Source organism: Mirounga angustirostris, unplaced genomic scaffold (assembly GCF_029215605.1).
Source record: "Mirounga angustirostris isolate CCGP_5_RB_7025 unplaced genomic scaffold, mMirAng1.0.hap1 SCAF_5, whole genome shotgun sequence".
NCBI classification, from domain to species: Eukaryota; Metazoa; Chordata; class Mammalia; order Carnivora; family Phocidae; genus Mirounga; species Mirounga angustirostris.
In genome coordinates, this window is record NW_026991713.1 from 157383543 (window position 1) to 157406476 (window position 22934).

The following is a 22934-nucleotide window of genomic DNA, read 5'->3' on the forward strand; positions in this document are numbered from 1 at the left end:
CACAATAGAATAATCGATGTCTTCAGTGCGTAGCAGAATTCCCTCTGCCTGATGCTTATTTACAGCCTCCAGAAATTTGAATCTCACCATGTGTAACCCTGAGAGAGCCACTCAGCCTCTAGACTTCCCTAAGTCCTCGTCGCCAGAATTTAATTAGAGACAGACGTTCCTTCTAAAATTCCTATATGCTATGTTTCATTATTATACTCAAGTGAATTAAAACGAATTCTGCTTGTACTTTAAGCTTTTTATTTTTCATGGAGTTCCTTGAGGTAACTGGGAATGCTTTGGGTGTTAAAAATATCCCGATCTTCGGGATCCTTGGTCTGCAGAAATACAGTTTATACTTTATAACTAATCTAAAATTAACAACTCAACTTGGTTCTTGATGAATTTAGTGGCTCCCTCCCCTACCCACACCCGCCCAGTTCTCTAGCCTTCTGGGACCAGCCCTTCTAATAACCAAGTCAAATGTCCAGAGTCTTCATCTCATCTAGGGGATCCTAGGGCGTTTATCTGTGCTCATCCCAAGAGCTGAGTCCTGGGCTGACGAGGGATCCTGTTGTTCTTGTGACCCAGCCCATACCACAGCTGACTTCACCATCTTGTCTGGGCATGAGAGTCATTGCCCCTGGCTTTTTGCAACAGCTCTTGGTGATGGAGCCACTGTGCCCTGTAAACGCTCCCCTGCTTCTTCCATTTCCCCAAAATGCCACCAACACAATGTTGTTGTGTGTAAGAGTCTTTTACTGAAGGATTGGAGGCAATGAGGGCGATTCTAGCTTAGTGAAATGTGAAGTCCAAATGGAGCCTGGACATGATGTTTCTTGAAGTCCCACTGACATCCCACTGACGAGCAATTTCAAATGCCTGAACAGAGCGACAGAATCTTCTGGGAATTCAGAGGAGGGAGAAATTACTGATGGCTGAGAAGACAAGACAAAGCTTTAGAGGGAAGAGGGAATGTTTGAACTCAATTCTGAAGATAGGATTTCGGAGCAGAAGAGTTAGGGGCAAAGGCATTCTAGCTGATGAAAAGGGCCCACATGAGAGAAGATTTGGAGAACATTTGGGGTGCATATGAGGAAGGATGAGTAGTTGTTTGGGCTCAAATACAGTAACCTGGTGCTAATCAATAAGGCTGATAATGATTGTTACTGGTAGTAATAAAAGAGAGTCATATATATTTCAAGTTGCCAGACTATTTAGTAACTAAGTGAGCTAAAAGTAAAACTATATTTTGTGATCTTAACTATTAAAAAATAGTCTGCATTTTTTAAAGGAATTTTTTTTTTAAGATTTTATTTATTTATTTATTTGAGAGAGAGAGAGAGCAAGTGTGTGGGGGGGCGGGGAGGAGCAGAGAAGGAGGGGAGAGGGAGACATAGCAGACTCCCCACTGAGTGCAGAGCTCAACTCAGGTTCGATCCCACGACCCCAAGATCATGACCTGAGCAGAAATCAAGAGTTGGCCGCTTAACTGACCACACCACCCAGGTGCCCCCAAATAATCTGCATTTTTTTTAAAGATTTTATTTATTCATTTGAGAGAGAATGAGATAGAGAGAGCATGGAGGGGGGAGGGTCAGAGGGAGAAGCAGACTCCCTGCCGAGCAGGGAGCCCGATGCGGGACTCGATCCTGGGACTCCAGGATCATGACCTGAGCTGAAGGCAGTCGCTTAACCAACTGAGCCACCCAGGCGCCCATAATCTGCATTTTTAATAAGTTCCCAGGTGGTCCTGGTGCTGCTAGTCCAGGGACCATGCTGCTGAGGAACAAAGCCTCAGGTGGCTGGTATCTGTGATTGCCTATGTGTAGCGTAACGTCTCCTAGGTAGGAGGCTGTCCATAAATGGTTGTTGAACGAATGAATGAACATAGGAAGGAGGTCCTGACATCAAAGATGGTTTTGATTATCGCATACCAGGCAGGGGCTTTTACTTAGTTATTTATTTACATATTTCTCCATTTATTTATTTTTTGCAGACGACTCTGTTTCATGGGTCAGTGCAGAAAACTTATGGATTTTGGGAAGATACATGGTTCACCTATCATTTGAAGAAATTGTGAAAATTAGTCCTGTAGAAGTAAGTGGGAAATGCACATTTCCATGTCCCCATCACCAAGCCATCTGGGGAAAGGTGTATTCTAAACCTCTCATGTTCAGCCAGTCAAGGTGCCCTGGAAAATTGGATACCCACCTCGGCCAATATATCTTGAGTCTCTGAAGAAAACTCTTGGGATGAGGCCTCAAGTGGTTGGTCATCAGATTGCATTTAGTGTAGACGAACCAAGAAAAGAACAAGAATTGTAGACAACCAAGATAGCTCCAATGTGAACCAACATGATATAAAGAAAATGTTGGCTGTGAACCAAAAATCATTTTAGGGTATTTTTGCATTCAAGAAAGGCCAAGGACAATAGCTATAGAGTTTCTGGTCCTTGGAAGCATGAACCCAAATCAAACGAATCATGGATTACTAGCGACTTCTATTTATAGCTACTTCTATTGATAGCTATTTCAGTATGAGCAATGATTGGATTTTAACTGTAGAGTTTACAGTTGAGAAATGTACAAGTTCTAAGGTTACTTTCACTCACTGGCCAACCTGTCTCTGTCCTCCTGATGTTGACCCAGTCACACTAAAGTCCCTTGGGCATCATGATTCTGGAATGCAGTCTCCAAAGCATGCTGCCAACAGGGAGGCATTCATAAAGACTTTAGGGCTTGCCTCCAGTTTTTATCATGTGTGTCTTGACTTTCTCCTAGTCAGTGAGAGAAGTGTTTGTATCACATGACTGGCTCTCTCAAGGGCCAATTGATCCAACAATGTCGGCTTATTATGAAACCAGAGGCAGAAACAGGTTGTTCTTTTTCTTTATCTTTTTTAAAGATTTTATTTATTTATTTCAGACACAGAGACAGAGCACAAGCGGGGGGTGGGGGGCGGCATGAAGGGGCAGAGAGAGAAGCAGGCTCCCAGCTGAGCAGGGAGCCCGATGTGGGACTTGATCCTAGGACTCTGGGATCATGACCTGAGCCAAAAACAGACGCTTAACCGACTGAGCCACCCAGGCGCCCCCAGGTTCTTCTTTTTAAGAAAAAATTTAAAATTTTTTAATTGAAGTATAGTTGACATATCTAGGTTCATCTTTTGACCTAGGGGGCTGAGACTATTTCAAACGTCTTTCAATTTTATAATCTTCAGTTATAAAATGGATTAAACCTCAGTTTTACTCTCCCAATATTGAGCGAACTTCTGCAAGTTAGGTGGAGATTAAATTGTTAGGAAGCTGGACCCCTGGGGAGGAATTTCTAAGATCAAGAGGTCATTTGCAAATTTTCTTCATCTTCTAAAAGTGTAGCGGAGGGAGGCGAAGCCCCACAGGGTACCAGCACTAAGGGGGAATTTTATATGGACAAAGAATAGAATCCACAAGGGAGAGATGACTTCATGAGCACAGAATAACAGTGCATAGAAAGATGGGAAACTTCAGCTTGACACCCTTGGACACCCAGGCAGAAAATGAATAAGAACAGAAAGAATCTGAATGGTGTATTTAATAAAGTTGAACCTATATATCTCTATCTTTCTCTATATTGTATCTTACCAAGGGAGCACACACTGGTTTTCATTACCCGAGGCCCATTTGTAAACTTATTCATCTAAAAAAAACACCCTGATGCTCCAAAGTGCAACATTTGTGGACCATATTCTCTGACCTCCCCATAACAAATCTACAAAGAAATGTGCAAACATTAGCTTTCAAAGAGTTCAATGGCTCAGATACTGAAATATAACACTTTCCTACTAAGTGTTGGGTTGAAGAGGAAGCCAAAACAGTTGTGACAGACCATTGAGAAATCGTTGACAATGGGAACTGTGCATCTCTGAGTCTCTGAGGTGGGGCACAGCATGGACCACCAGGGTGGGGCTGCTTGGGGCCACGTCAGTCCTCCTCACTGGTCTTCCTGCCCTTTTCCACCAGATTAGGCTGTTTATCAGCTATGACAATACCACCAAGCTGCTGGACACGGTTTACGACATCACACCCGAACTGGCCCGGGCGTTCCTGGAGAGGATCAGCTCCTCCAGCTTTGACATGAGGAATACCTCCACCATCCACAGGCAAGGGGCAGGGGTTCTCTGAGTTGTTTCTCAAAATGTGATCGAAGCACCAGCTTCCTCTGAGCAGCAGAGGACCCTGGGAGGGAAGGGAGGTGGCTGGTCCATCTCTTTAAATAGCCCCATGTCTCTGTGCACATGAGGGGAGGCATTTCCCCAAAGAAACACCCTTTGAAGGGGTTATAAAGTGGGGTGAGGTGGGAATAAATTCTTTCTGAGCCTCTCCCGTGCCAGGCATTTTAGGCAACCTTATCCAGTGCCAAGATTCCAGCTCTGAGCATGGAAATAGAATATCTTAAATACTCAGTTCTCTGTCCAAGGTCAATGTGTAATTTCCATTAGGGTGGGTCGAGGATTGGAAAGAGCTTTTGGGTCCCCATATTTGTGAACCTCTTGTTATCCAGATTCTCAGGTGGGGGATCCACAGATGACGTCAGCTCTCTAATTTAGAGATTGTAACGTGATCCAGGGGGATGGGCCAGCAGCTGTGTACTTGGTGACCCCAGAAAGGGCTGGGCTGTTAGTGGGAGGGAGTGTGCGGTGGGGAGGGGTTGTGAGCACTGTCTCACCATCTCTCTCTCAGGGGCAAATGTCACTGTATTAAATTTTGTCAAAGAGTCACTTGTAGAGAATGTTCTTATATGAAACTATTACACCTTCTTCCCCCATCCCTAGTAATATTTACCCATAGCATGGGCCCCTTTTTCTATGGTTATACAAAAATAACTTATTGGTTAAGGACACGGGACCTGGAGCCAGACTTCCCGGGTATAATCCCGGCTCTGCCAGCTATAAATTGTGTGATTTTGGTTGCATCAGTTCACCTCTCTGTGCCTCTATTTTCCGTATCTGTAAAATGGGAGATAATAATCTGCCTACCTCATTCAGGTCCTTGTAAGGATTACGCACACCTGCCACAAAGTAACTGTTCAAGAAATATTAGTTATTCTTAACGTGGTTATTAATATTCAGTCTTTACATCTCCTGAGTCTTTTCTCATCCGACACATTTTCAAATCCTTCTGCTGACCTGATTGCTCCCCTGTGGACATGTCTGAGCATGTCAGTGTCTTTTCTTTTTTTTTAAGATTTTATTTGTTTATTTGACAGAGAGAGACACAGCGAGAGAGGGAACACAAGCAGGGGGACTGGGAGAGGGAGAAGCAGGCTCCCGGCCAAGCATGGAGCCCGATGTGGGGCTCGATCCCAGGACCCTGGGATCATGACCCCAGCCGCAGGTAGACGCTTAACGCCTGAGCCACCCAGGCACCCCATGTCAGTGTCTTTCTGAGAGGGTCAACCCAGGTGGAGCCTGGTCAACCAGGTGGTCCAGCCATGCTGAATTGAATAGATTTCATACTAACTCTAAGAGCATCCATTAATGAAGGAGTGCCTGGTGTCCACCAGGAAGTGTGCTCATCTTCCCATTGAACTCTCACAGTACTCCTGATTCCTCCGTTCATCATATTTATTGTGATGTGCTATGGTGAACAAAGCCAACCTCTCTTTTATTAAAGGCTCAGAGAGACAGGGTCACCCTGTACAGTAGTACACAGTGTGGACTGCTCAACTGTGCATGCAGCAGCTTGGCAGAGAAGTTAAGTAACTTGTTGGATCAAATGTCCCATACAGCTGGGCTTCAGACTCTTGTTGGCCTGAATCTGTGCTTTTAACCACTAAGTGCAGTGCTCCCAGCTAGACCAGGGTTCACATCCCACCTCTGCCCTTGCACTGTCCTACTTCCTGTCTTTTTCTTTCCTTTTGAGGTCATCATCATCTGAGGTGAGCAAACCCTATATCTCCATGTGGAAAATGGGGAATTTTCTTTTTTTTTAAAAGATTTTATTTATATGAGAGAGAGCACATGAGAGGGGGGAGGGTCAGAGGGAGAAGCAGACTCCCTGCCGAGCAGGGAGCCCGATGCGGGACTCGATCCAGGGACTCCAGGATCATGACCCGAGCCGAAGGCAGTCGCTTAACCAAATGAGCCACCCAGGCGCCCGGGGAGTTTTCAATGGCTGACTCAGCATCACACTTTCCTTGTGTCCCTGACTGCCCTGGGAAGAGAGATGGTATAGCTGGATGGATCTAGATTTAAGTCCTGGCTCCACTACTTTGTCTTGGGCAACTTACTTGACTGCTCTGTTTGCCCTTCTGTGAAATGGGGCTAATAAGAGCATCTACGTCATAGGGTTGCTATGATGGGGTGATCAGGGACAGGGCTCAGCATGATCCCTGGCATGCGGCAGCTGCTCTGACCATGACTCTTGGTTCTGCATGGGACAGGGCTGTGGTTGTGGCCCCCAGCTCTGAGCCCCCCGCCAGCACCCTTATTTTCCCACACAGGCTGGGGCTGCTGGTCTGTTTCTACGATGACCTGGATTTGCTGGATGCCGCAGTGGCCCAAGTCCTCCTCCACCAGATGATCAAGTGCAGCCACCTGAGGGGCTTCCAGGCTGAGGTTCAGCAGGTGCGATGGGGCGCAGGGCCCTGGGGAGATGGCCAGAGAAACGGAGAGCAAAGTCTTGCCTGGCCTTTGAGAGAAAACACATTGGCTTAATCAGGATCTAGGTGCAGCCACAGCAGATGGCATCCCAAATCCTGGGATGAGCTTAAAATGGGAAGAAATGACATAAAGCAGTATAAGGGAAAACTTGGGATAGATCAAAATTCAGAGTGGCCACCTTGAACTTAACTGTGCATAAGGATTGCTTGTTTCTTCAATGTGGATTCTGATTCAGTGGGTCTGAGTGGAACCCTGAGTGGAGACTGTACTTCTTTTTTTTCAGTAAAGATTTTATTTATTTATTTGAGAGAGAGAGAGAGCACAAGCGGGCAGAGGGAGAGGGAGAAGCAGACTCCCCGCTGAGCAGGGAGCCCGACGTGGGGCTCGATCCCAGGACCCTGGGATCATGACCTGAGCCGAAGGCAGACGCTTAACGACTGAGCCACCCAGGCGCCCCCAGGCTGCACTTCTAACAAGCTTGCAGGTGATGCTGAAGCAGCTGGTCTGGTGACCATGCTTGGAACAGAAGGAGATAAACTGGCTCTGCTTTAGTAGCATCCCACCAGCTCCGTCCCTGGAGATTCTCGAGGTATTGGTCAGGGCTGTGGCCTGGGAATGGTATGTTTAAAAGATCCTCACGTGATTCCAGTGTAGCCAGGGTTGAGAGCACTGGATTACAGTGTGTTTACTGAGTTCCTAGACCAAAGTTCGGGGCAAATGGCCAGACAGATTTTCTCATTTCCCCCTCCCTCCATGTCTCCCTCCTTTCTTCCCTTCAAGTGTCAGTTCTGCTTGGCATCTTTTTGTTTTTGGCTCTTTTCATTTTTTTTTTTTAATTGAAAAGATGATGTGAGAGCAATATTAAAATTTTGGGGCATCTGGCTGGCTCAGTCGGGAGCGCATGCGACTCTTGATCTCAGGGTTGTGAGTTCGAGTCCCAGATTGGGCACGGAGCCTACTTAGAATTAAAAAAAAAGAACATTTTGATAATGCCATCAATAATTCCACAGTAGTTTTTCACATGTAACTATAAAATCCCTGATCCCATTTGACATTGGACATAGTCATCATGATCTTGACCAGTGCATGTTTTTATTTTCAAGGAAAAGGATCCCTCCCAAGCCAACTCAAACCAAACATCAGAAAATGAATGTATTTTAAGGCCACAGGATAAGCGGTGGCCGTCCTGACCAAAAAAGTCCGATACAATGAAGATATAAGAGAACCCTTTGGGGGGTGCCTGGGTGGCTCAGTCGTTAAGCATCTGCTTTTGGCTCAGGTCATGATCCCAGGGCCCTGGGATCGGGCCCAGCATCGGGCTCCTTGCTCAGCTGGGAGCCTGCTTCTCTCTCTCCCACTCCCCCTGCTTGTGTTCCCTCTCTCGCTGTGTCGCTCTCTTTCAAATAAATAAATAAAATCTTAAAAAAAAAAGAGTACCCTTTGGGATCATCTAGCTCAGTACTTCCCAGACCAGAGGGTGCATCAGAGTCACCTGGAGGGTTTGTTAAAATACTGGTTGCCAGGCCTCAAACTCAGGGTCTGGTTCAGGAGGACCCGGGCAGGGCCTGAGAATCTGCATTTCTAACAAGGTTCTGGGTCATGTTGCTGGTCAAGGACCACAGTGCTTCGCGAAGCACTGCTCAAGCACATGTCTCCGTCTTACAGATGTGGAAGCTGAGCCGCTGGGAAGGAGAGCTGCAGAATTTGGAGACCCCAGAGGCTGTGACAGCTTTCTTTCATTTCACTCTGCTGCCCCCTAGTGGCCATTTCAGTATTGCCTGGTACACTGGTGTGCACATTTCTGATAGGAATATACTGTTCTACAACTTCAGGTGTGAAAACATGAACCATTCTCATTTTGGGGCACAGAGGTCATGTTGCAATGTTCTTTACTGGGAGTGGTTAGGAAACACAGTTAACTATAACTAGATAGGCATAGTATAATAAAATCATTGTTAAGGCGATCCCAGAAACGTGAAAATCTGTGTAAGACCTAAGTAAAAAATATAGAAAATCGTACTTCCACTCATGTTATAACTATGTGAAACATGCTGTAGTTTACTTATTTTTTAAAGATTTTATTTATTTATTTGAGAGAGAGAGATAATGAGCATGAGTGAGGTGTCAGGGGGTAGAGGCAGAGGGAGAAGCAGATTCCCCACTGAGCAGGGTGCCCCACACGGGGTTCAATCCCAGGACCCTGAGATCATGACCTAAGCCAAAATCAAGAGTCAGCCCCTTAACCAGTTGAGCCACCCCGGGCCCCCTAATCATAGTTATTTTTATGAGGAGTTTCAGGAGATTTCACTTTCTTGTTACTGTTGAAAATTATTTTTACGTGGATTATATATTATCACGAAGAACACCCTGGATGTTTCATGAAAGAAAAACAGCCATGTATATGGATGCAGAGTTCAAGGTCACAAAAAGACAACAGATGCTATGAGAGGGTGGTAGAATTATGGACAAAGTGAACAAAATTTCCTTCTGCCGTGTTTCAAGTTTGATTTAATAGCAAATTAATATTTAAATGAAGTACAAAGTTAATTTGTAGCATATCAAGGTCAAGGCCAGAGGAGATGGTGCTCTTCACTGGGGCGACTCATTGTCTGGTCAGGGCTCCTCGGGCCAGGGTGGGGGAGGATGTTGTGACTACCCCAGGGCGTAGGCAGAGGGAGCCACTGTGCTGCTTGTTACCCACCCTCATGCCAGCTTGCTCCCCTTCTAGCTCAAAGCCGACCTCCTGGACATCGCCACGGAGAACCAGACCCTCAATGAGACTCTGGGCTCTTTGTCAGATGCGGTTGTGGGTTTGACCCACAGTCAGCTGGAATCCCTCTCCCCCGAGGCTGTGCATGGCGCCATCTCTACCCTCAACCAGGTCTCAGGCTGGGCCAAGAGCCAGGTCATCATCTTGTCGGCCAAATACTTGGCCCATGAGAAGGTCAGTTGGAGCTTTGAACTCTTTTTTTTTAATGCTCTGAGACCCAAGGGCCAGTGACACACAATAAGGACAACCAGTCAGTACGAAGATGGTGCCAAAGAGGACTTGCTCTGCTGTTTACTAGCTGCGAGACACTGGACAATGGGCTTAACTTTTTGCCTCAGTTTCTCTATTTGTAGGATGGGGATAAGGATAGCGCCTCTCCTGTAGGAGGGCTGCAAGGATTCTGTGGGTCAGTACGCAGGAAGAAGTTGGACCATGTGACCTAGAGTGTGAGCTCCATGAGTGGTGGCTGTTGTGTTGCTTGCAAAGCTTGGGGCCCATCCCGGGATTTCCTTGCTTGTTGTTGAGGCTGTGAACACGTCCCTCATCCTGAGATGAGAGATAATGCTATTTTATTCATTTTGGGCAGCAGGGAGGGAATTGTCCTTGCAGAAGTTCCTGTTTAGAGGGGACAGGAGACTTAGTCCATGTCCAGATGCTCCTGGGGTGGGAAATGAGTCTTTTTTCCTGGGGAAATCATTTCTCTGCCCTGGCCTCAGTAGAAGGGGCTCCAGAGCCCTGAGCCCCTAAATATTTTGGTGTCCTGCTCTTTCTGTCTCATAGATGCAGACTAGGTCACGAGGACTGGACTGGGGACCAATTCCAAAGGGACAATAATAACACATTCATTAAGTACTTCCTGTGTGCCAGATTCGGGTCTAAGTGAGTTAATTGTTCAATGTTCTCAACAACCGTTTGAGGTCAGTTGTGTGTTATGACCTTCATTTTCCACGTCATTCATGAGGGGCACAGAGTGTGTAAGGGAATTGCCAGGGTCCCATAAAAGGGACACAGTTGGGATTGAACCCAGGATGTCTGGCTTCAGAGTCTGCTTGCTTAACTCCCATGCTGACTGCCTCCAGCATGGCACCATGGCCATGGTCCATCCATTCGTACTTTCTGACTCAAGGCCAAGGCTAGCCCATTCTCCTTGTCTCTTCTAGCCTCATGGCAACTTAGTTTGAAGGCTTGGCTGCCCTCCTCTGTTTCGACTAGGGCGCCCTGAGTTTACTTGCACAGTTCAACGTGCATTTGATTCCAGGGAGCTGAGGGAGACCGTCTTGTTCCTCCCAGCCCTGGACAAAGTGACTTGTCTCTTTGGTGAAGCAATTGTTAGGAAGATGCCAAGAGCTCGAGAGGTCTTGCCTTCCTTGAGGACGGTAGATACTACCCATCCTACAGAGCTTAGCAGGCAACACAACTGGCTTTTTGTAGAGCTAAGGAATGAATGTTCCTGATTACATGGAAAACCATCTAGCATCTTTACTCTAAAGGAAGGAGACAAAACAAGTAGAGTTTCTGATGGGGCAGACAGCCACAATCATATTTGTCATAAAATATCAGACCCATATCCCAAAACATTTTTTTCAACTCAAAGCTTCTACATGGAGATAGATGAGCATGGGGTTTGCTGTGTCAGGGAACATCATGAGAAAAGTGGGCTACCTGGGGGCCCTGTACAAGGGGATGGGGCTAGGTAAACTGAGAGCCCCACGACCTACGTCAAGGGGCAGCTGCTGGTCAGTTCTTGCCAACTGTTGCCGATGTGGGCCTGGTATTGCCTGGTGCTCAGATGTTTTTTAAACCTGGATTTTAATGGAAATTTCCCCCATTTCTAAATGTTGTCAGCTAGTCCAAGTTCAACACACACACACAGAAGCCCATTGCCTGGCCAGCTGTGGTGCATGGGCCATGACTTTTTGATATTTGTACCGTGGCCTCGGACAGCACAGTACGCCCCGGGCAGAGCACTTGCCTCCTGTGTTGTGTTTTGACATTGACTCTCTTTCCTGATGGAAGGAAGGAAGATCTGGGAGGGCAGCATGTGTCTTGCTCCCAGTCGTGCCCCTGGCACCCATCCAGATACCCGGCATGCAGTGGGGTAAGTGTCTCTCAGGTGAGAAACCAGAGTAGAACCTCATCCTCCTTGCGGCCGGTCTTCCCAGGTGCCGTCTTTCTACAGTGTCAGCCAGATGGGCGTGCTGCTGGCTGGGGTTGGCACCCGGGCCTTCTATGGCATGGATTGCAGGGACCTCTTGCAGGTCCTGAGAAGCACGGTCTCCTTGCATGTGTCCAACTTGTCACCTGCCCAGAAGCAAGGTGTCCTCAGCAAGGTGAGAGGAAGACATCGGGTCTTCAGCCATGTGGTTCACAGAGCATGTGGTTTTGGGGTTTTGTGAGTGTGCTGTGACTTTGGGCCATTGACTCAGGGCTGGGGTTAGCTGAACCTTTGGTGAGGGTGTGTTCTGAACCTTCCCCTGATGGCCGCTTCCCTTCTTTTCCAGAAAGAGTTTCATGCTGCATTTCTTTTCCTTCCTTCCTTCCTCTCTCTCTTTCTGTTTTAAAGACTAATTAATTTATTTTAGAGAGAAAGAGCATGAGTGGGAGGGGCAGAGGGAAAGGTAGAGAGAATCTCAAACAGACTCTGAGCTGAGCCTGATGTGGGCCTCGAGGTCATGACCCTGAGATCAGGAACTGAGCTGAAACCACGAGACGGACAGTTAACCGACTGCGCCACCGAGGCTCTCCAAGGGTCACACTATATTTCTTCCCAGACCCCGGTGCTTTCCTTAGCCAGTTGACTCTGGAGGACTTTTCTTAAATTAGGTTTCTGGATATGATAATGTTTTGAAAGTTTGTTTTTCAAATCTCAAAGTGAATTCCTGAAGTTCGCAGAGTGCTTCTGAAAGCCCCTTCCGTGCTTTGAAGTCACACCTATGTTCCTCTTTCTCACTTGGCAGTGGGTCTTTGGGCATCCTATTCTCTCAGACCTGCTGGGTCCCGTTGCAAAATCTGTTAGGAAACGAAACCCAAGGAGTTTGGCTTAAAATACCAACACCTTTCAGATGGCAATAGCACATCTGGTTAAAATAAAGAGTGTGGGTTCTAGAATAAGACAGACTTGTGCTTGAATCTCACTTATCAACTTTCAACCAGTTACATGCTGCCTTTTTCTCAGTTTTCTCACCTGCAGAATGGGGGTAAGGATAGTCCCCCACCTCAGAGGGTTGCTGAGCAGATATGGTGGATTTCATGGCCTCTGAAAGCACTGACACAGTGCCTGGCCCTTACCCAAAGTTCAGTGCGCCTTCTACAAGATTGTTGTTATGTTTATCCTCACTCTTGGCAGATGATTGAAGCAGGAGATACTACCTCAGGCATTGTGGAAATACAAGGGGCTTTCTTTAAGGAGGTGTCTCTTTTTGATTTACGGAGGGAACCCGGATTTAACACTACAGTCCTAAAGGAAAAGGAGCTTCGAAGGAGTCAGGTATGACCACTAAGGATTCTGACACCAATTTGGATGTGTGTATGTTGGGGGGGAGTGGGTTCCTCACACCAACAAGGAATTCTCCAACATCATTTGAGTGTCCTATGATTCATCTCAATTCTGACACTGTCAACCTGGTGATGGCATCAGATCCCACAGGTCAAGGGTTCAGCCCTATAATCCTACACCCCCTGCCCCTCAACTTCAGATGCCAGTCACAAGTCCTCGTCGTCCCCTGTGCTTCTGACCTACCAGCTATAGATCGAAGGTTCCAATGACCACCCTGCCCTACTTTGGTTTGATTAACTTGGTCGAGCGCTCACAGAACTCAGAGAAACATTTTACTTACTAGATCACTGCTTTATCATAAAAGGATATAACTCAGGAACAGCCAGAAGGAAGAGAAGCATGAGACAAGGTGTGGGGAATGGGTGCAGAGCTTCCATGGCCCCTCCAGATGCGCCACCCTCCCAGCACCTACACCTGTTCACCAACGGGAAGCTCTCTGAACTGGGTGCTTTTGGGTTTTTATGGAGGCTTTATCACGTAGGCATGCTTGATGAAATCATTGGCTGTTAGTGATTGATTCAGCATCCAGTCCTTCTCCCCTCCCTGGAGGTCCACGGTGGGACTGAAAGTTCCAACCCTCCACTCACGAGTTTGGTTCTTCCAGCAACATCCCTCCACCCTCAGGTGCTTTCCAAAAGTCATTCATTAACATGAGAAAAGACACCTTGATTGCTCTCCCCACTTAGGATATTCCCAGGGTTTTAGGAGCTGGTGCCAGAAAAGGGGATAAGAACAAATTTAGATTTCTTATTGTAAATCACAATATCACAGCCATGATGCCCAGATTGCTCCTGGATTTCTGACTCTCTGCCTTGTGGGAAAGCTCTGTTTTAAGGTTAATTTGGTAAAAGAAATTTATTTCTGTGTGATTACACTCAGGGGGCAGAACAGCATAGCGTTAAGAAGTTGGACAAGACCTGAGCATGAATTTGGGTGCTGCCATTTATTAACTTTGGGGGAGCCACTTCTTGCTCAGCCTCAGTTTTCTCAGTGTGAAATAGGGATATTTCTTTTTTTTTTTAATGACTTATTTATTTATTTTAGAGATTGAGAGAGAGAGAGCATGCGTGCACCTGCTGAGGGGTGGGGTGTGGTGAGGAGGGGCGGAGGGAGAGGGAGGGAGAGAACCTTAGCGATGGGGAAGACTGGGGTGGGGTAGGGTTCCAGAACTTGATCCTGCACCTGAGGACATGTCTGGGGCCACACACAGAGCTTCGGGAGCTTACCTCCCTAGCTGTTCCTTTCTCTTGGGCCTGGCTGTCCCGTCACAGATGCCTCTGCCTAACGATGGCTCATAATTTATTCCGTTTGGGGAATTATGTTCAAAGTTTCAGAGTCTATAAAATAGATGAATGTCATACTTGATCGCATCTGCAAGTTAGGTGTTCTGTAAAATTATGTTCCTTAAAACAAATGGCTCCCCTGCCTACTAGGTATTGTTCTTCTAGAGTGCCCATCTGGGATGGTGAGAGGGCAGCGCATGCTGCAAGCAGGAGTTACTTTATTGATGGTACTTTCTAGCCCGTCCTGGTCTATTCATCCATCTTCTCTTTTGCTTCCTGGGAGCTAGCAGGGGGTCACGGACCAAGGGGCTGTGGAGGGTCCCCAGCTGATCAGCAGCTTCACAAAGCATAGGAAGTAAACCTCCAGCCTTGCTGCCTGACGGCTTTGCTCCTCATTTGTGTTCTAGAGCATGGGCGATCTTCCAGGTGTGAGAGCATGCATTCTGCAATCACTCTGACACCAGTTCAAATCCCAGCTCTACCACCTAGCAGTTGTGTGGGCCTGGGTGAATAACATAGCCTGTTAAGCCTCCATTTCCCCATCTGTAAAATGGGATCATAGTGTGTCTTCCCCATAGGGCTTCATGGTGCTGGGCATACACTGCGCTCCTCATGGTGAGTGAGTGAGTGAGTGCTCCATCCATACTGGCAACCATTCTCTTCCCTCAGGCCTTGTTCCTGTATGAGCTTCTGTCAAAGTCGACCAGAAGGCCTGAGGAGCTCCTGAGGTAGGCAAGTATACTTGGCCTGAGGGCTGACGAGCCCTTTGGAGCCTAATTTCCCAGGAAGGAGAGTTGGACAGTCCAGTCTGTAGCCTGTGCCCATCAGACCTGCTTTCTCTTGCCCCTTCTTTCCTCTCCCCTCCCCACCCCCATCTTCTCCTGGGTCCCTTGTTCTGTTTTCCAGCACAGGGCAGCTGGTCAAAGGCGTGACGTGCTCCCACATTGATGCCATGAGTGCGGACTCCTTTCTGGCCCATTTCCACTATTTTGAGAACAACCTCTCCCTGCTCTCACCCTATCAGGTACCATTACAGCATGTTCGAGCTTCTGATTCTCTCTCCCTGACTGGATTGACTATGGCAGCTTAAGATATTTGTGCCAGGATTATTCCCATGTAAGTGATGATGTGGGGCCAAATATTGAGCCAGGTTTTCTCCAGTTTCTTTTTTATCTTTTTTTAAAAAGATTTTATTTATTTATTTATTTATTTGACAGAGAGAGACACAGCTAGTGAGGGAACACAAGCAGGGGGAGCAGGAGAGGGAGAAGCAGGCTTCCCGCAGAGCAGGGAGCCTGATGCGGGGCTTGATCCCAGGACCCTGGGATCATGACCTGAGCCAAAGGCAGCCGCCTAATGACTGAACCACCCAGGTGCCCCTAAACCTTTTATTTTTTTTAAGATTTTATTTATTTATTTGACAGAGAGAGGCACAGCGAGAGAGGGAACACAAGCAGGGGGAGTGGGAGAGGGAGAAGCAGGCTTCCCGCAGAGCAGGGAGCTGATGTGGGGCTTGATCCCAGCACCCTGGGATCATGACCTGAGCTGAAGGCAGATGCTTAACGACTGAGCCACCCAGGCACCCCTCCGGTTTCTTTTTTAAAAGCTCCAGATACCCCGGTCTCTACAGCCAGAGCTTCACCAGATTGGTTATTCTAAACTCAGATCTAAATTCAGATAAAATACAGTTGCAGGGTATACCGTTTGGCATGTTCGTAATTATGTTCTGAGACTGAAGGTCATTTCCCTCCTTCCTGTCCTTTCCAGAGGTAGCCTGGAATGGGAACAGTACTTTAAGAAGAGTATTTTCTTCTTCATTTAATACTTCATTTTCCAAATGGTTAGGGAGACTCTTTATCCTTTTGGGGAGATCAGAGGCGGAAACTGACTTTTCACTGGATAGAAGCAAGTAAAATCGGGCCTTGGGAACAGTGTTTGGACTTGGGAGTCTAAACTTTTGGTGGGACAGAGTCCTGAGAGGGTGAGCAGGCGGATATACAAGGCATCTGCCCGACTCTGGCCTGGAGTGTTGTAGATATGAATAAAAAGTCTCCAAATAATGAATTCTTTCCCTGAGAGCCAGGAAATAAGCTTAAAGCTTGGTGTATAATCCAAGGCCATTAGAAGAATAGGCAAAATTTTCACAAAGCCCTGTCATTCCCTTGCATTCAGTCAGTGGTTCCCCAATTTGAGTATCAGCATTGCCTGGAACGCCGGGGTTGTTTGATGGGTATTAAGTTTCAGTTTTGCTAGATGAATACATTCTAGAAATCTGCTGTGCAACACAGTGCCTATCATTTTTTTTTTTTTTTAAGATTTTATTTATTTGCGAGAGAGAATGAGAGACAGAGAGCATGAAAGGGAGGAGGGTCAGAGGGAGAAGCAGACTCCCTGCCGAGCAGGAAGCCCGATGCGGGACTCGATCCCGGGACTCCAGGATCATGACCTGAGCCGAAGGCAGTCGCTTAACCAACTGAGCCACCCAGGCGCCCCCACAGTGCCTATCATTAACAATGTGGTATCGTGTACTTAAGAATTTGTTAAGAGGGTAGATCTCATGTTAAGTGCTCTTGCCACAAAAACAAAAAACAAAACGGAATAAAGGAAACCCTGGGAGGTGTTGGATGTGTCTATTACCTTGATTGTGTAATGGTATCCTGGTTGTTTGCCTATGTCCAAACTTATCAAAGTGTATGCATTATACATGCAGGTCTTTGCATATCAAAATACCTCAATAAAGCTGTTAAAAAAAAAACCCACGGATGAAAAAACAACACAGATTGCAGAGCCTCACTTGCAATTTCTGGGGTGAAGCCTGATAATTGACATTTATAAAAGTTCCCTGGTAAGAACTATTGAACTGTATTAAAAGTCTTGCCCAGGCAGGGAGGAAAGCCAATTATTTCGGTAACCTGGACCCTGGCATGGTGGTCTCCTTTATACTCATCAAACTGATCCAGTGGGTGGAGGTCAGACCTACTTTGAGGAAGACCTCCATGTTCAAGGAGGAAGAATTGTTCCAACAAAGCTCCTTACCTAGAATCCCTCAATGCCCAGGAGCTTCACATACCAGTTAATTAGAAAATTTGCCTTTGTTGTTTACACTTTTGCTGAAAACACATAATTATTATTAAAGAATAAAACAATATAGAGAGAGTAAAATTTCCCCAAATTTCCCCTGGAGCAGTGATTCTCGGAGAACTACTTGGCCATATCTGGAGACACTTTTGGTTGTCACTCCTGGGGGAGATGCATCTAGTGAGTAGAGGCCAAGGATGCTGCTCACTTCCTACAATGCAGAGGACAGCCCCACAACAAAGGGTTTTCCAACCCAAAATCTCAAAGGTGCTGAGATTTAGAGTCCCTCTTTTTTTTTTTTTTAAGATTTTATTTATTTATTTGAGAGAGAGAGAGAGAGAGAGGGAGTGTTCTAGCGTTGGGGAGGGACAGAGGGACAAGCAGACTCGCCACTGAGTGGGGAGCCCGATGCGGGGCTCGATCCCAGGACCCTGAGGTCATGACCTGAGCCGAAGTCAGACGCTTTACCAACTGAGCCACCCAGGTGCCCTGAGAATCTCTCTTAAGGTAACCACGAAGAAAAGTTTGCTATCGACTTTGTGAGTTTTTTTGTGTCTATAAAACGTATTTACGTGTAATTTAAAAAACACAAATGAGTTCATACTATATACATTGTTCTGTTTAACTTTATAGCACAGGGGTGTGTGTGTGTGTACGCGCGTATATACATAAATAGGTCATGGCCATCATTCCATGTTAATAGATATAAATCTACCTTTTGAAACAAAATAGTTGCGTAGCATTCAGTTGTATGGATATACCGTAACTTACCTAACCAATCCCAGACCGAGGGACAGTGACATTATAGCTCTGTTAAAAGGTAAACCTAGGCATATTAAAAATTTTGAGAGTTTTTCTGAGCAAAAATCGATTGGAATCGGGCAGCGCTGAACCAGAAGTGGGTTAGAGTGCCCTGCAGGGGAAAAGACATATACAGAGAAAGTGCAGATGCAGAGAAAGAAATTATTTGACTGGCTATAGCTTAAAGCCTAGTTGACTCTTGGTGATTGGTTGTCGTCGGTGTTTTGATTTCATAACCTTGAGGCATTTATAGACTTTGATTTTGGTATGCTTACATAGGGCTCCCTGTCATTAGGGCCACTTCGATCTAATGGCCTCCTTGTTTAATTAATTTAACATCTCCCTTTCTTGCAGTTATAAACGAAACAAGGTGAGCATTCTCAGACTTAAATTTTTGTGCTCGCCTTGTGATCGCCTCAGTGTCCTCATCCCTAAACTGGGCACAGTAGTGGTACCTACATCGTAGGGTGTTCTCTTAAATAATAAGTAAACATATATAGAGCACTTAGAACAGTGCCTGGCCCAGAGAAAGCACGGTTTTGTTTGCTCTTATGATTATTGGACTAAATTCCTAGAATTGCTTTAATCTTTCAGGTTAATTGTTTGGCGTGGAAATACTGGGAGGTCTCCAGATCCTCTATGCCACCTTTCCTCTTGACTGCACTCCCGTAAGTGAACATTGGCTCCCCGCTCTGGCCCAACAATGAGATTGGTGGGAGTCATCCAAGTCATCTCACCCCCAGCTTTTTGTGAGGAGCCAGAGTGGAGAGTGCCTTCCAGAATTAAGCCCTTGTGAACCAGGATTTAAATTCTGAACCCCACATAGATATTTCAGACAGAGTCTCTTGCCTTTTTTTTTTTTTTCCCTGTTATTTAAAAACCAAAGCCAAAGTGATCCAAGCCCGAGTGAGTGCTGGTGAAGCAGGTCCCATCTGGGCTGGCCTCCCAGCTGTGCCCAGGCTCCAGGGTGATCAGGGCTGATGTGAGTTGTGGGAATTTCTCCGGGTATGTGTGGGCATTCAGGCCTGGGAGGGGGAGCCCTGCTTTTTCAGACACAATCTGGACACTCTTTTTCTCTTTCTTTCCCTTTTCCTTCTCTTGCTGTTGTCTTCATTTATTAAAAAAAAAAATTTACTGAATGTTTACTATGTACTTGTTCTCAAAGATAATTTATTTTTCCCCTTATAAGAGCTTACAGTCTCTGGGAGGGGGAATATACAAGCATGAAGCCATTTATAATGTCAAGTTGATACTTGGTTGAAAGTGATAAGAGCCTTAACTCAAACTGGCTTAAGCAATAAAAGTCAGTTTTGGTTCAGGTAACTGGAAACTCCAGGAATAGACTTCAGGCATGACTGGATCCAGGGGCTGAGTGGTCAGCTATCTGTCTTTTGGCCCGGCTTTCCTCTGTAGGCTTCTGTGTCAGGCATCTTCTTTCTCTGTAGTGGTCTCTGGCCGATTCAAGGCTATATCCTCCTGGTTAAAAGACTTTTTTCCCCCATCCTTCTCAGTAAGTCGTGGGTTTGACTGGGGTTGTGGCAGATGGATAACTCTGACTGGCTTAGTTTGGTATTGTACCCCTGGAGCTGAGAGTGAAGTGGGGTCCACCCCAAACCACAAGGACTTCAAGTGAAGGGGGTGATTCTCCAAGAAAGCCAGGTGCTGTTACCATGGGAAAGGGTGATGGGTAGAGGGCACAGAGGGGGGTGTGACTCTTTCAGACTGGAGAGCTGGAGGAGACTAAACTAAAACTCAGAGAATGAGCTGGGGTTTCAGAGTTCAAGATGGACACTCCAGGCTGGGGCACAGGGAATGTTTGGTCCAGCAGTGGGCAAGGGAAGCAAAGGGTGTGTATCTGCAGAGTAGTTGGGGGACAGAATGCCAGAGAAGTAAGGGACAGTGAAATCAGGGAAGGTTTGTATGACACCATGAGGTGTTTCACCTGTATTCCGGGCACAGATCCTCAGATTTATGTTTCAGAGAGATCATTACATCTTTCCACATAGCGGACAGAATGCAGGGAACCTGGCCAGAAGGAGGGAGACATGGAAGCTTATTTCTAGAGCCTGGACCTTGGCATGGCTCTCTCCTTCCACTCATCCACATCTCAGCTTAAATACCTGTGTCTTAGAACGGTCTCCCCAGCTGTCCTCTCCATCATTCTCCATTGCAGAGCCATTTTGTTTTCTTCCTTACATTTATCACTGGCTAAAATGACCTGTTTTATTCACTGGTTTCTCTTGTCTTTACCTTACTAGAATGAAGCATCCTGAGAACAGGGACCTGCCCCTCACCTAGTGTTCACGGTTGTAGCTGTTGCCCATTACAGTTCCTGGCATGCAGCAGATATTTGCTGAATGAATGAAGAGATAAATAAGATAGCAGTCCTGTGAATGGAGAGGCAAGAACAGATCTGAGTAATATTAAGCTGGTAGCAATGACAGATTTGGGCATAAAGGGAAAAAGACACATGGGCTGGTGTAGAGGAGGAAGAACATGTAGAATTTGGGTTTGGAACAGTCTAGTGGTCATGATGAGTAGGCCATGTGGGTCTAGAGCAGTCTTTCTCAACCTCTGTTTCATTATTGCCTCCCTAAAGGGAACAATTTAATTTCTCCTGAATGAGAGAATTTACCAGGAATAAGATTTTGTTGAATAGGATTGAGCTTTAGTTAGTCACAGATCATTGTAATAACTAAGATTTTTTTTTCCCCCGCTGTCTCTACCTGAACCAGTTTTTCCCCCTAGGGGGCCATATTGCCTCTGTTAAGAATACATGGCCAAGAGTTTGGGGGGGGGGGGGGTTGTTCTGGACTGGAGATGCCAGAATCGGGTGTCATTTCTTTTACTTTTTCCTGCTCTCTCCTTGTCTTTCTTTCTCACTTTCTATTTTATTCTCTCTGTTCTTTATCTCTTACTTCTACTTTTTCTTTCTTTTTTTTTTTTTAAGATTTTATTTATTTGAGAGAGCCAGAGAGCACAAGCAGGGGGAGCAGCAGAGGCAGAGGGAGAAGCAGGCTCCCGCTGAGCCGGAAACCCGATGCGGGGCTCGATCCCAGGACCCTGGGATCACGACCTGAGCCGAAGGCAGACACTCAACCAACTGAGCCACCCAGGCGTTCCTACCTTTTTCTTTCTCTTCCTCTCCCCTCAACCAGTCCATCAGGCAACATATGTTTTTTGTTTTTGTTTTTTTTAAGATTTTATTTATTTATTTGACAGAGACACAGCGAGAGAGGGAACACACCAAGCAGGGGGAGTGGGAGAGGGAGAAGCAGGCTCCCTGCTGAGCAGGGAGCCCCATGCGGGCTCAATCCCACGACCCTGGGATCATGACTGGGAATGAAGGCAGAGGATTAAGGACTGAGCCACCCAGGCGCCCCTCAACAGATGTTTACGGAGACCCCATTCTCTGATTGATGCTACTTGGGCGTAGAAGAGAGGCAGGATAGGACGTCTGTTTCCCTGCCCACAGAAGAGGGGCATGGTGGGTGGGAGGCTTGCTCCATCCCAAGAGGAGCCACAACATCCCTGGGGTGAACAAACATTTATAGAACAGCCCTGGGCTAAGCTCTTGGGCATGTGGAGGCTGATTTCAGGGGCAAATGCAGAGCTGCCATTGTTTTCCTCCTCTCATTCTCCCCGTCTCTTTCCAGGGCTCACTACCTGGCTTCTGTCCCAGCTTCCCAGTGTGTGCCCTTTCTGATCAGCCTGGGGAAGAGTCAGTTGGACTCCTTGGTTTTAGATTCCCACAAAAAGAATTCAGTCCTTAGGAAGGTACAGCAGTGCCTGGTAAGGAAACTCTTCCTGGGTGACACTTTCCCTGATACTCTTTCCTCTCTGGGTGTCTATGGCTATCCTGGGGAGCCCTCGGGGGATCTGGCTGGGACCTTGAGCTTGTGGTGATGCCCAAAGTCTGACTTGTGGGTCTCAAAGCTGGCCCTGGGACCCTGGGTGGGGCAATCTTGGCCATCGGTTCTGAGGACTGCCATCCTGGGGCTTGAATGATGGGAGGCTACTCTGGGGGACTAGAAAGATCATAGTACACAGTCTGGGATGTAGGCTGGCCTCTGGCAGTGGTTGGTTATGTGGCTTCCAGCAAGTTATTCCCCTCCTTGAGCCTCAGTCTTCTCATCCCTAAGATGGATGCAAGAGCACTTCCTGCACGGTTATTGAGGGCATGAAATAGGCAATAAATTGTTCAATGCCAAGGCCCAAAGGGCACACTGTCTGAGTGTGAACCCTAGGCTTGCCACTGGCTGGCAGTTTCTTTATCTTTAAAAAGTGGGTGATATTAGAACTTATCTCTTACAGTTACTTTGAAGATGAAGATTAGGACGTGTAAGCTCTTAGAACACTGCCTGGCATGTATTAAACACTCAAATGTTATCTCCTTTTGTCACTGGGGAAAGAGCTTTAGAGGCTTTCAAGTCCCATACAGATTTTTTTTTTTTTAAGATTTTATTTATTTATTTGACAGAGAGAGACACAGCGAGAGCAGGAACACAAGCAGGGGGAGTGGGAGAGGGAGAAGCAGGCCTCCCGCGGAGCAGGGAGCCCGATGCGGGGCTCGATCCCAGGACCCTGGGATCATGACCTGAGCCGAAGGCAGACGCTTAACGACTGAGCCACCCAGGCGCCCCCAAGTCCCATACAGATTTTGAAGTGCTATTTTTATTCTTGCTGTAGTATTATTAGTATGGTCGTTGAACTCTGGGGTGTCCTCAGAGCAATGGCACCAACGATGACGTCAGTCCTCATTTATGGAGTGTTCACTGCATGCCCAGTCTTCTGCCCACACCGGCTCCTTGGT

At 46.7% G+C, this 22934-nt stretch overlaps 1 protein-coding gene across 1 annotated transcript in view; it reads left to right on the plus strand.

The window, feature by feature from the left end:
* The window catches only part of OTOA (otoancorin), a 62378-nt gene that overhangs the window by 13592 nt on the left and 25852 nt on the right, over positions 1-22934 (plus strand). The window contains 10 exon segments of the mRNA XM_054507549.2: positions 1988-2088; positions 3992-4156; positions 6442-6597; positions 9362-9577; positions 11566-11733; positions 12750-12890; positions 14912-14970; positions 15149-15266; positions 18716-18789; positions 21778-21913. Coding sequence (XP_054363524.1) covers positions 1988-2088; positions 3992-4156; positions 6442-6597; positions 9362-9577; positions 11566-11733; positions 12750-12890; positions 14912-14970; positions 15149-15266; positions 18716-18789; positions 21778-21913 — 1334 coding nt within the window.